This window comes from Bos grunniens, chromosome 3 (genome assembly GCF_055505025.1).
Source record: "Bos grunniens cultivar Pamir isolate PY7600 chromosome 3, Bosgru_T2T1.0, whole genome shotgun sequence".
Taxonomy (NCBI): Eukaryota; Metazoa; Chordata; class Mammalia; order Artiodactyla; family Bovidae; genus Bos; species Bos grunniens.
In genome coordinates, this window is record NC_141167.1 from 16,253,487 (window position 1) to 16,267,657 (window position 14,171).

Below are 14,171 nucleotides of genomic sequence, written 5' to 3' on the forward strand. Positions count from 1 at the left end.
CTGTCTTTTCTTTCTTTCTAATGGGTAGGGTAGTATGGAGACAAGGCTGTAGGGAGGAGAGAGGATGCTAGTAAGTTCCTGGATAAGAGAGGTGGTACCTCCAGATGTGGAACTAGTAGAAGACGGCAGCCAGGCAGAAGGGTGGAAGTTAATAAATACCAGCTTCAAAGGGCAAAGCAGAAGAAAGCCCTTATGCAGATCAAGCTCTTCAGCAGAGGTTTGGATAACTAATCAGAAAAGTGTTAAGAAATGATAAATGATAAATGTTAATAAATGATAAATGATAAATGGGTGGGGCAAAGAGAAGTGAGGCAGAGAAGATAGGTAGTCAGGCAGGCAGAAGAGATAAGTGAGGGAGCACAGAAGCATTAGAAAGTTGGGCAAAGCTCTGGTTTGTCTGGGCAGAGTTAAAACATTTCAGGGAGGCAAACAAACTAGGGTGAGAGTAGCCAAACTGAGGAGCACTCACTATGAGAAACAGAGGTTAGAGAGCATAGGAAAGCAGAGAGCTGGCTGAACCTGTCTGAAAAGGAGAGAAGGAAAGAGAGGCAGCTGATGGGGAAGGTGGTAACGCTCGTCTTCGTCTCTTCTTAGCTGGAGAGGCAAGAAGGAAGAGTGGCTAAAGCCTGCTTCCCCTTATCTGGTAGTTGAATCAGAGAGATGCAAACTGGAGTAGAATTCCTGGGAAAGGTCATGCCCCAATCCCAAGCTATCGTCACAACCGCAGGTCCATAATGTGTATCCCTACCAGCCTCTGCATGCTGCTACAAGTACGTTTCTCTTGATTCTCAGTGGTGGTATTCCATTTAAGAATTCTGAATTTCTATTCCTTTGAGAACGCTCTTTAGATTAGCAGCAACATTCATGGACATGCTACCCTCTCCCGTGTATCCATTCTTTCAGAATCTCAGGTAGGGCTAACTTTTATTATTGAAGTGTAGCTCAGAGTTCCCGAATGCCAACAGCAGGGGATATTTAACAACCTGCTTCGTCTGCACCTGCTCCACCATGCCTAGCCCAGACTTCCAGTGCCATACCCTAACTGTAAGTAAGAATGCTCTTTTCTGTACACAGAGAGTCTCAGGTTAAAAGAAAGCAATCTAGAGAAGGTTAGATGACAAGTTCTTTCTGAAGGGTCAGTGAGAGGGTCACAGATATGTCTGCAGGGACCAGGTGATGGGGCCCCTAGAAGGAGCATTAGAAATTCTGGTATCTTTTTGCCAGGCATGCAAGTCACATAAGTAATTCTTGTTTGGGTGCAGAGGAGATAAGAGTGGGAGGAGGGTGGTGGTGCTGGGTGAGAAGTCACTTTCCCAGCACATTCTCCAGAAGTGGCACTTTTATCAGAAGTGATTCTGACAATGATGAAAAGACAAAAGGGAAGGCAGGGTGGGAACACGGCTCGCGCGGGTCAGAAGGGAGCACCTTTGGGAGTTACACTCCCCCATCAACAGGAAGCACAGCCCCAGCGCTGATAGCACTGCCTCTATTCCTCTGGCCAGGACAAGGTCCACGGGACCTTTTCAAGGGCCTTTCCTCCCTCTCTCCACAGTGACCTACCTCGCTAGTTTAAGGCCGAGCTTTCCTTCCCTCCCTGTCGTGCTGTGTCCTGTGCTCCAGATTAGAGATGCCGGGTTCCATTCACTCAAACCTCTCTCGGGAAGTGCTTAGTCACTGATCTGGCCACGTGGCATCCGCTTTCCCGTTGTGGGTCTGGTATGTTAACTAAGAAAGTTATTTTCCAGTCTAGTTAGAAACAGCAGGAACTTGAATCGACTTGCTAGACTGGCGCTGCTGGAGGAGTTAGGGCCACGTGCCAAAGGAAAGAGTGGATGGCCAATCACCAGGGAGCATATTCTCAATCTGAAGCCTGAGACTAAACCCTCCCGCTGGCAAGGGAGTTCTGTGTTAGGACTTTGCTGCCAGATCACTCTGGGAGATGTCCTGTGACTTCACAGTGGCTCTGCATGCAGTTTGGAGCTCAGGAAAACTGTGAACCACCATTTCTTTAGGGATAAAAATCCAGAGGAAAGTCTTAGAGATAGGAAACAGAATCCTAAAGAGACAGTAAAGATGAGAGGAGACCAAAAAGCACCAGAAGAGGGAAAGGTAAGGGACAGAAAACCAAATCTCAGGACAGTAGGTGCTGGGACAGCAGGTCTGAGGGCTGGCCCTGGGCCCTCGTGGCTGCTACTAGCCCTGCCTCCCCTTTTCACCCAGACCCCAACCCAGCTCCTACCTGGTAGGTACCTGTCGTGGCTGTGGCTGTACTCTGTGGTGCTAAGTGACAAGTGAGTCTGTGTAAAGGGCTGGTTGCCAAACAGATTGTCACTGCGAAGGTTGTGGCAGAGCTTCTCCAGGAAGCGGAGGACGTAGGTGATGCTGTTGACTGCTGGCAGGTTGAGCGTGTGCTGCTCTCGGTCAAACACGGCTGTGGAGTTAAGTAAACAGGGCCCAGCACGTCAGCTCGTAGCACAGCGCAGAGCTAAACAGGAGGAGTCCGGCCCACTGCTTGCCTCAGGCTTAACTGGTTACACAGAGGTAAATGGTGCCCAGGTTTCCCTCCTCCCCTCCTCTCCCTCCCCTGAGGGTTTGATTTTTGCCTCCAACTCCAAAGGGTTTGCAATAATGGGAGTGGCCAGGCTAGGTCTGTTGCACCTGGGGCTTTGGAATGATTCTGCTCAGGCTGTGAAACAACTGTGAACATAATTCTATCTGCTCCATCAGTTGGCTGGGCCTCCCAAGGAAATCTGCTCATTTCCTTAAGAACTGCTTAAGAACAGAGGAGCTGGGCAGCAGAGGAGAACACAGCTATTGCCAGCAATGGCTGAGGTGTACAATCTCATCTGGATAAGGGCAACTCGAATTTTGGCAACATTCATGTCTTTTTTTTTTTTTCTAAATCCCTATTTATTTCTATTCAAAACATATCATATAATCCCTGGGCTTCCCTGGTGGCTCAGATTGTAAAGAATCTGCCTGCAGTGCAGGAGATCAGTGTTCGATCCCTGGGTCCTGAAGATTCTGGAGAAGGGAATCCCTAACAAGCAAAAGGCCTCTGCATCCGTCTTTGAGGGCAGCAAGGGAATGTGGAGATAGGTCACTCTCAGGAACAAATCTAGGGGACAAAGAAAGAACCCTAGAGAAGGTGTGGGTGGCAGTCACTAAGGGAAGGTGGTAAAGATGGCTGGGTCCCTGCAGACTGCAGCATGGAAGCAAACGAGAAGCCAGGCAGAGGCCTTAGCCTCACAAGGAAAGAAAGGCTTGATTTCCCATGCAGTTTTCAGCCATTTCTAGCAATTCTTTCCCTGCCTGTCCCCATCCTCTGGGCAGGCAATTAATTACTCTGTGTCTGGGCTCCCACACCACCCTGCATGCATTTCTCATATATTATAACACCTCCCACAGTTAGCTATGAGCTAGTCCTTTTCCGTCAGGGCACAGCCTGAGCGTGTCATCGTCTTTTCTTCCCTTCCTCTGGCCAGTGTCTGTCAATAACCTCTCACATAGAGTCAGGGCTCAATGAATATCTGCTAAAAGAACTCATTTGTGGTATTTATGGGGTCTTCCATGTCAGCTGGGTTTCCTGAGGCTGGATATTGATTAGTTAGAGGGCAGGGGAAGGAGATTATGGAGTACTACATAATAAAGATCGAAAGGCTCAAGGTCAAGTCTTCATAGGTTTGGTGGGTAAAGATGGGGGTTTTGGACTCAGGAAAACTGAAACAGAACCAGGACACAGCAGAAGTGACTATTCTTAGTGAAAACAAACAACCAAAGCAAAAAAAAAAAAAACACACACACATTGTGCAACTGACTCAAACTCCCAATGCAGGAAAGAGAAGACTGATTCTTCCCACTCTGCCCAGGATATTCAACTTCTCTGTATCGGGGCTGGCTGAGGACTAGGGGTCTAAAGAACGAGAGAAGACTTCTGTGGTTCCCTGAAGCCAGCTGGGAGGCTGGAGCAGTCTGGAGAAACTCTCCTGTTGCCCCAATAGAGCCCCCTCTGGATTTGTTTCTTTTGAAGCATTTTTAAAGCAACATACTTGCATATTTTCTGTATGCGAGAGGCTAGGTAGGTAGACAGGAGGGAGTCTCTTTAGAGACTGGAGTTAAGCAGAGTCTGCAGTAGTGGTATTCTACTTGACAGCGATATGCAGAAGACCTCGAGGACTCTGGGAGTTGAAATGAGGACTCTGAAGAATGGAAAACTTCATTCCAGAGCCTACTGGTGTGAAGTAAAATCCAGGGGGCCTTGCTAGAAATCAACTAGTTGCAAAGGCCTGCCTCTCTGGCTAGAAGCCATACCAGACCAAAGTGCTTACCTGAGATAACTGCACCACCGTGGCCCTGCTTGAGGAAGCTGAAGACGGTTTTCTGGTGATAAGCACAGTCGATGCAAGCCTGCACAGCCTGCTGCAACACCACGGAGGCTCGGGCTGGCCCAAAATGGTCAGGGAGCTGCTGGACCTTCTTCTTATCTAAGTGGGGGCCTGTGCTGCCATTCTTGTTCAAGTAAATACAAACTGCAGGAGACAAAGAATCAAAGCAGTTTAAAGAGTTTCAGAGTACAGAAGTCGGAGAACAGAGCTCTCTTCGTCTTTCCTACCCTGGGCTCTGGCCTCTACAGGATTCCCAGCTGCTAGGCTGGTGAAACACTGTGGGAGGGAGTACAGGGTGACTATGCCCAGCTGCTGCCAGCCCAAATGCATGACCACAGGCTCTGGGAACGCAGCCTGCTGGGAGAAGAGCCCAGACCAGCAAAGGCACAGAACTTGCACTTTGTCTTCTTTACACTGAAAAGAAAATCTAAGCAATTTTCCAGATGGCTGTACTTTCATTTTCAGTTCTTGGCTGCTTTATGTATTCTTGGTATCTCTCACATGCTCTGTGTACCAAGCTGTGGGGCTATGGCAATATTAGCATGAGTGTGCTTGTGTGTGCCTGGCCTGGGACCTAGAGTGGTTAAACCACCAGTTACTTCCCTTGCTTTCCATTCTAGGCTTTAGAGTTCCTTTGTCATCTTCTACATTAAGACTTAGGCTCAAAGATAGTACTGGAAATAGAAAAAAATTGGAATAAAGAAAAACATGCAAAGGGCCTGAAGGGCCCATCTGTATATTTGTTTCAGTCGTTTCTTCTGTCAAGATAGCTGGGCACTCTCCCAACTGCAACCCCCCCACCTGGCACTGTGCTGCAAGGGGAGAATCAGGGTGAGCACGGAAGAAAGAGACAGAGCTCCCCAGAGCTGCTTCTCTTGGTCTGTCGAGAAGACTCATGTGCCTGACCAGCTACAGCATTCTTTCTGCTGATCTGATTTCTAGGCTTCCACTTGAGTAGGGGGTACTCTGCTTCTTCACACTGTCCTGGCTCACTAACTGAATGGCAGGAGGGCAAAAAGTCTCTTTTGTTGTTAAAGGCAAAAAGATAAAAGCAGTAGCTGTGTGGGCTGTGGATGGACTGGTGTCCTCTCTGGGCCTCAGGTCTGCCGCCCACATCACAGAGGGGCTGAGCCAGACATTCTCTGAGGACTCTTTCGCCTTCATCATTCTAAGGGGAAGCAAGATGGAGAGAAGAAAATGGAGAGAAGCAGGATGTGGAAAGTGACAGATGAAAAAGAAAGACAGGGAAAAAAAAAAGAAAAAGGGTAAACAAGAGGAATTGAAATATACATTTAACTCTTTTCTCTCTTAAAACCACAAAAATGAGCCAGATAACAAGAAAGGAGACAACTTAAAACTCTGGAAGCTGGAAAGCAGAGTGGCTTTCCTAAGCAGCAGACCTAAGAAAGCTGAATCTTTACCCAAGAGTGGGGAATGATGAGAGCCAAGCTGTTCCATCTGATAAGTCACAAAAGGCCCAAGAATGGGCAGGGGTTCTTGTGGGTGGGTATGACGGAGATTTAATAGAATAAGTATTGGCTCATGTCTGTTAAGAAATGATTAGTATTCCATGTCATAATATGACTCTTTCACTGAACGCAAGACCGATAAAAATGCAGGAACTCAAAGAGATAAAGAGTAATAAAAATAAGTGAAAATGTATGTCTGTAGAAAGACACTTATTAGAATGTTCAAACCAGGTTAGTCAAAATAGCCTCAAACTACAACCAACCCAAATGTCTATCAACAAGAGAACAGATACACAAATTGTGTATGAACATTTATTTGTTGGAATACACTTGGCGGTAAAAAAAAAAACAAAAAACAAAAAAAAACCATTGATAGAATGCTTCTCAAAAACATTATTTTGAGTAAAAGAAACAATACAAAATAGAACACACAGTCTGATTCCATTTATATATTAAGTTCAGTTCAGTTCAGTTGCTCAGTCATGTCTGACTCTTGGTGACCCCATGAACCACAGTATGCCAGGCCTCCCTGTCCATCACCACCTCCCGGAGTTTACCCAAACTCATGTCCGTTGAGTTGGTGATGCCATCTAACCATCTCATCCTCTGTTGTCCCCTTCTCCTCCTGCCTTCAATCTTTCCCAAAATCAGGGTCTTTTCAAATGAGTTAGCTTTTCGCACCAGGTGGCCAAAATGTTGGAGTTTCAGCTTCCACATCAGTCCTTCCAATGAATACCCAGGACTGATTTCCTTTAGGATGGACTGGTTGGATCTCCTTGCAGTCCAAGGGACTCTCAAGAGTATTTTCCAACACCACAGTTCAAAAGCATCAATTCTTTGGCGCTCAGCTTTCTTTATAGTCCAACTCTCACATCCATACATGACTACTGGAAAAACCACAGCCTTGACTAGACGGACCTTTGTTGGCAAAGTAATGTTTCTGCTTTTTAATATGCTGTCTAGGTTGGTCATAACTTTCCTTCCAAGGAGTAAATGTCTTTTAATTTCATGGCTGCAATCACCATCTGCAGTGATTTTGGAGCCCCCCAAAATAAAGTCAGCCACTGTTTCCCCATCTATGTGCCATGAAGTGATGAGACTGGATGCCATGATCTTAGTTTTCTGAATGTTGAGCTTTAAGCCAACTTTTTCACTCTCCTCTTTCACTTTCATCAAGAGGCTCTTTAGTTCTTCTTCATTTTCTGCCATGAGGGTGGTGTCATCTGCATATTAAGTTCAGAAACAAGAGAATCTAGACTATAGTGACAGAAGTCGGAATAAAGGTGAGAGTGAAGACTGACTTTAAGGAGGCATGAGGTAACTTCCAGGGGGTGGTAGAAATGACTCTTAGCTTGATTGGGGCTGTGGCTACATAGGTATTAACATTAATTAAAACTCAAATGATATATAAAGATATGTACATTTCACTGTATGTAAATTTTACTGGCAGTTTCCACTTATTTCTTCTTGGGACATTCACTCTTGGAACCTGACCACCACGTGTGAGCAGGCAAAGCCTGTGGTGGGTTCATGTGAAGAGAAACCAACAGCCAGAGACAGCCTGTCAGCCCTTTGGTGGAAGTGGATCCTCCAGTCCTGGTCAAGCCACCACAGCTGACACTGCAGGGAAGAGAGACCAGCCGCTGCCACTCAGCACTGCCCACGTTGTTGTTGTAAGCCGTGAAGTTTTGTAGTGGTTTGTTACGTAGGAGAAGACTGCTGGAGCAAACTGTGGTACCAGAAACAGGGCGCTGCAGTAACAAAAGCCCAACACACACGACCCTGGCTTTGGGACTGGGAAGCAGAAAGCAGCATAAAAGACCACAGAAAGATTATGAGTAAAGTTGAGAGGGCCTTGAATAGAAGCCTGTAAAAGGTTGGGGTCCAAACGATTCTGTTCATTTTGTATCATCTCTGGCTCTCTTAGCCTGAGATAGTAATGCTTCCACCAGAATGAAACTTGGGTGGTTTTCTATGAATACTACTGAGATTTATTTCTTTAGTCAAAAGCCACAGTCACAAATCTTTTGAAGACAAGCCTTTCTCTACTTTGGTCTTCCTCATAGCTGCTGTTAGACAATGCCCTGAAGATTTTTAAAAATCCTATTGTTTAAGGAAGAGAATCTGTGAGACTTGCCCTTGAGATTTTCAGAGGGCCTTTTGATCTCAAAGAGTCTGTGAAACAGAGTCTTAAGTCATTCTGACATCTTAACCAAAGATTTTTATTGTCCCATTCTGGTTTTGACCCTTTCTTAATTTAGGATTATTTGCCTTCTGGAGAGACTGGAAATGAGAAACATTTCCATATTGTGAGTCCTGGACTTTAAAATGTTTAATTTTTTTTTTAAGCTCATCTCTCTCATCTTACATTTTATCACAGGCAGTGAGAAGCCAGGTGGCACTTCATGACTCTGTCTGGAAATCTAGTATTTCACTGAGTTCATCAGGAAAACTTCCTAGTTCCATGTTCGTGCGGGTGAAAGTGTTATCACACTTTCCTTCATTACCTAGCAGGTATCCCCGTCCTCCATCTTTCATTGAGACTTTCCTCTTTCCTTTAAGCCCACACTGACAGCCTCTTCAAGATCTTTTCAGTTTCAATTCTCAAGTTTCTAAGAGAATCATTCTGGCAGTAGTATTGCCAGCTTGGACTGAGATGGTACAAAACAAAAGAATTCTTTGGATCCACAACCTTTTACAATCAGGAAGAAGACTGAGAAGGCAATCTCGGCTTTCTTATGGAAAAGGAAGGATGACTCAGAGGACAAAACCAAAAAGCCATGGAAACAACTTCCAGAAAGCATTGGATCTAATCAAGGAATTGGCAACATATGCCCACCTGGATTTCAGGATTTCTACATACCAGTGACTGCGTGTGCCTCCAGTTTTTTTGCCCTTTCAACAAATGTATCTATAAGTTATTATGCCTATCCCACCACTGTATGCAGGTTATATGGGGAGCATACAACACATTTCTTTAGGTCACAGGTCTTCAGTTTGAGAAGAAACTGCACCAGAGAGATCCCATTTGCCTGGCTCTGATTTCGATGATGAGATCCTAGATCTGAAGTTTGATGTTGTAAAGGGATGAGACCTTTAATGGGGAACATTGCAAAGGGAAGAATACATTTTCCAAGTGAGAAAAATAACTTATGTCCAGAGAGTGGACTGAGGTGGTTTTAAAATATGGTCCAAAATTCTTTGACCCTCCTCCCATCAAGATATGGGGTCTACTCCCATTCTCTTGAATCTGGGCTTTGACTGCTTGATCAATAGAATATGGTAGAAATGAAACGCTGTTAATTTTGGGGCTCAAGCCTTAAGAAAATGATAGCTTCCACTTCCTGTCTCTTGGGGACACTTGCTCTTTGAACTCAGTCACCCTGGTATGGGGAAGCCCAAGCTTCCTGCTGGAGACATCTGTGGAGAGGAGAATCCACAGCCAGCACCAATTTTGTTAGCTGCATGAATGAATCATCTTGGAAATGGATCCTGCAGCCCCAGCTGAGCCACCTAAACTGATACCAAATGGAAGAGAGACAAGCTTTCTCTGCTTTAATTTTAATATGGCTGAATATACTGATATTATCTTTTCTAGCTACCGAAAGGTTATGTACTTTTTCTCTCTTTTTTAAAAAAATATGTATTTATTTGTTTGGGTTTTTTTTAATATAAATTTATTTATTTTAATTGGAGGTTAATTCCTTTACAATATTGTATTGGTTTTGCCATACATCAACATGAATCTGCCACAGGTATACACATGTTCCCCATCCCGAACCCCCGTCCTTCCTCCCTCCCCGTACCATCCCTCTGGGTCGTCCCAGTGCTTGGATGTGCTGGGTCTTAGTTGCATCACTGAGGATATGTCCTTGGGGTACACAGACTCTCTAGTTGTGGCACATGGGCTCCGGAGTATGCGGGCTCAGTAGTTGTAGTGCCAGGCTTAGCTGCTCTGTGGCCTGTGGGATCTTAGTTCCCCAGCCAGGGATAAACCCGTGTCCCCTGCATTACAAGGCAGATTCTTAACCACTGGACCACCAGGGAAGTTTAAATACTTTCTGTTTTATAATTTATGCTTATTGTCTTATTTTAAAAATATTTCCCAATCTTAAGGTCATAAAGATATTTTTTCACACTGTCATGCTTTGGTTTGGGGTTTCCCTGGTGGCTCAGATGGCAAAGAATCCACCCGCAATGCAGGAGACCTGGGTTCGATCCCTGGGTTGCTAAGATCCCCTGGAGGAGGGCATGGCAACCCACTCTAGCATTCATGCCTGGAGAATCCCCAAGGACAGAGGATCCTGGTGGACTACAGTCCATGGGGTTGCAAAGAGTCGGACATGACTGAGCGACTAAGCACAGCACATGCTTTGGTTTTCTACTGCATCCATGAAATTGGAATTTGAGGCTGTAAAAAAAAATTCGGAGCAGGGTCCAGCATGTAAGGAGCGTGGAATTAGCCACTTCATCTTGACAGTAAGTAAAAAGCTGAACAAACTGAAAAATCCTTTTAAAATCCATCAGAAACGTGAGGTCACAGGGCAAACTGCTGCCCCCCATCAAGTCTGAAGAGACAGACTGATGAATACAGAGAATCACAATTTACTAAAAAGAAACCTGAACAGAAACTAGTGCAGAGGTAGGAAAATCTAAACTACAATCGATGAATTGCTGGAAGCTCAGTGTGAACAAGTCTCAGAGTGAAAAATTTCAGGGGGATCCACTCATGGGGTAGCGGGGGGCATCCCACACTTTTGTGAGTTTTACCTCCAGAAGCTCAACCAGGTTCTCACAGTGAATGTCGGAGAAAAATCCCCTCATGCTTCCAGCAGGGGGTAGGGAGGAAAAGGAGCCATTTAAAGGTATGCCAGAGCATTCTGTCCTTTTTAACAAGGTCTACCCTCAGGAGAATTATTTTACCAGAGTTTAACCTGCTGGGGTTTGATCAGAGACTAACATACCAGGGGGAAGGGAAATACCCAAGTCTAGCCCCCTCCAGCCATCTTGTCCCATCTAAGGGGAGATGAGGGGGACTGAGAAGCACTGGTGAAGTTCACAGTCTAAGAGCACAGCCTCACCGAAAGACTGAGACCTAATCATAAGACTACAGAATATCTCTCCTTCCTCATACCTTACCTCTATATTACCAAAGGCCTATTTACAATTCCTTTTACCCAGTACATTATACCTGGCTATCAGGAAGAAGTTACAATGCAAAAAATCCAGTTTGAAGAGACAGACCAAGTATCAAAAGTAGACTCAGGCATGGCAGGGATATTGGAATTATTAGATAAAAATTTTAAAACAACTACAATTATTACACTAAGAGTTCTAATAAATAAAGCAGAGAGCATGCAAAACAGATGAGCAATATATGCAGAAGATGGAAATTCTAAGAAAAATAAAAAAGCAATGCTAGAGATAAAAAACACTGAAATAGAAATGAAAAATGCTTTTGATGGGCTTATTAGGAGACTGGACACAGTAAAGAATTGCTGAACTTTAGGACATCTCAACAGAAACTTCTAAAATGGAAAAACAAAGAAAAAAGAAGACTGAAAAAAGAACCCACCCAGAACAGACTGAGTATCCAAGAACTGTGGGACATACAAAAGGAGGAACATACACATAATGGGAAGATCAGAAGGAGAAGAGAGAAAGGAACAGAGGGAATATTTGAAGGCCAAATTACAGTCAGACACCAAAGCACAGATCCAGGAAGGACAGAGAACACCAAACAGCATACATGACCAAAAATACTACGTCTAGGCATATTACATTCAAAATGAAGAAAAGCAAAGATATAACATCTTGAAAGATTTCAGAGGAAAAAACCATCTTATCTATAGAGGAGAATCCCCAAGAATCTCCATTCTTACATCTTTAGAAGCCGTGTGAGCAAGAAGAGAATGGAGTGAGATATTTTAAGGGTTGAGAGAAAATACCTATCAACTTAGAATTCTGTACCTTGAAAAGTTAAAGTGAAGGAGAAAAAAACCCTTTCTCGGACAAAAACCAAAGGAGTTTGCTGCCTATAGACCTGCCTTGTAAGAAATGTTAACGGAACTCTCTAGATAGAAGGAAAATAACATAGGTCAGAAACTTGGATCTACACAAAGAAAAGAAGAGCAGGAGAAGGAATAGGTGAAGGCAAAATAAGAACTTAATTTTCTCATTCTTAACTGATCTAACAGATGGAGGCTTGGTTGCTCAGTCATGTCCAATTCTTTGTGACCCCATAGACTGTAGCCTGCCAGGCTCCTTGGTCCATAGGGATTCTCCAGGCAAGAATACTGGAGTGGGTTGCCACTTGGATCTTCCCAACCCAGGGATCGAATCCAAGTCTCCTGCATCGCGGGCAGATTCTTTACCGCCTGAGCCATCAGGGAAGCCCAAGAATACTGGAATGAGTAGCCTATCCCTTCTCCAGGGGAACTTCCCAACCCAGGAATGGAACAGGGGTCTCCTGTATTGCAGGTGGATTCTTTACCAGCTGAGCTATGCAGGAAGCTCGATATAACAGATAAGATATTTGTTCAAAATAAAAATAGCAACAATATATTAGATTATATATGTTTGCATGTATATGTATATATACATGCTTATGTGTACTTATTCCTAAGTGAAGTGAATGACAGTAATCATACAAAGGATGGAAAGGAGGAATTAGGATTTTTATATCTGTGAAGTGGTATAGTGTTATTTGAAAGTAGACTTAGATTCCTTATGTATATCACAAACTTGAGGGTAATCATTTTAAAAAGTAAAAAAGAAGTAAAAATGATATGCTAAGAAAGGAGAAAGAATGGAATCATATAAAATGCTCAATTAAAAGCCATGAAAGGCAGAAAAATAGTGTAAGACAAAAATAGGACAAAGTACAAGGGCAAAAAAATAAAAAACTGTAATAAATATGGTAGATATGTATCCAATTATATCAACAAACATTTTAGATGTCAATGATCTAAAGATCAAATTGCCAACATCCGCTGGATCATGGAAAAAGCAAGAGAGTTCCAGAAAAACATCTACTTCTGCTTTATTGACTATGCCAAAGCCTTTGACTGTGTGGATCATAACAAACTGTAGAAAATTCTGAAAGAGATGGGAATACCAGACCACCTGACCTGCCTCTTGAGAAACCTGTATGCAGGTCAGGAAGCAACAGTTAGAACTGGACATGGAACAACAAACTGGTTCCAAATAGGAAAAGGAGTACGTCAAGGCTGTATACTGTCACCCTGCTTATTTAGCTTATATGCAGAATACATCATGAGAAACGCTGGGCTGGAAGAAGCACAAGCTGGAATCAAGATTGCCGGGAGAAATATCAATAATCTCAGATTTGCAGATGACACCACCCTTATGGCAGAAAGTGAAGAGGAACTAAAAAGCCTCTTGATGAAAGTGAAAGAGGAGAGTGAAAAAGTTGACTTAAAGCTCAACATTCAGAAAACGAAGATCATGGCATCTGGTCCCTTCATTTCATGGCAGATAGATGGGGAAACAGTGGAAACAGTGTCAGACCTTTTTTTGGGCTCCAAAATCACTGCAGATGGTGACTGCAGCCATGAAATTAAAAGACGCTTACTCCTTGAAAGGAAAGTTATGACCAATCTAGATAGCATATTCAAAAGCAGAGATGTTACTTTGCCAACAAAGGTCCCTCTAGTCAAGGCTATGGTTTTTCCAGTGGTCATGTATGGATGTGAGAGTTGGACTGTGAAGAAAGCTGAGCGCCGAAGAATTGATGCTTTTGAACTGTGGTGTTGGAAAAGACTCTTGAGAGTCCCTTGGACTGCAAGGAGATCCAACCAGTCCATTCTGAAGGAGATCAGCCCTGGGTGTTCTTTGGAAGGACTGATGCTAAAGCTGAAACTCCAATACTTTGGCCACCTCATGCGAAGAGTTGACTCATTGGAAAAGACTCTGATGCTGGGAGGGATTGGGGGCAGGAGGAGAAGGGGACAACAGAGGATGAGATGGCTGGATGGCATCACTGACTTGACGGACGTGAGTTTGAGTGAACTCTGGGAGTTGGTGATGGACAGGGAGGCCTGGTGTGCTGCAATTCATGGGGTTGCAAAGAGTCAGACACAACTGAGCAACTGAACTGAACTGATCTAAGTACATCAGTTAAAAGAAAGAGATTCTCAAAGTGGATCAAGAAATGAGACCCAACTTCATGTTGTTTAAAAGAAACCAACTTTAAATATAAAGACACATATAGGTTAAAGATAAAGGGATGGAGAAAGATATGCCATGCTAACAGTAATCAAATGAAAGTGGGAGTAGCTTTATTAATTTCAGACAG

The 14,171-nt window shown here is 43.9% G+C and overlaps 1 protein-coding gene across 50 annotated transcripts in view; it reads right to left on the reverse strand.

Annotated features, from left to right (window-relative positions):
- The window catches only part of SCMH1 (Scm polycomb group protein homolog 1), a 224,161-nt gene that overhangs the window by 13,245 nt on the left and 196,745 nt on the right, over window positions 1-14,171 (reverse strand). For 41 of the 50 annotated variants that reach the window (XM_086382096.1, XM_086382064.1, XM_086381985.1 and 38 more), the window contains 2 exons: window positions 4,329-4,529; window positions 2,240-2,431 (listed from right to left, as the gene is read on the reverse strand). In XM_086382096.1, the coding sequence (XP_086238222.1) occupies window positions 2,240-2,431; window positions 4,329-4,529 (393 nt within the window). The remainder of the gene's footprint in view (window positions 1-2,239; window positions 2,432-4,328; window positions 4,530-14,171) is intronic. The other 9 variants (XR_015156868.1, XR_015156869.1, XR_015156848.1 and 6 more) reach the window with 2 other exon arrangements.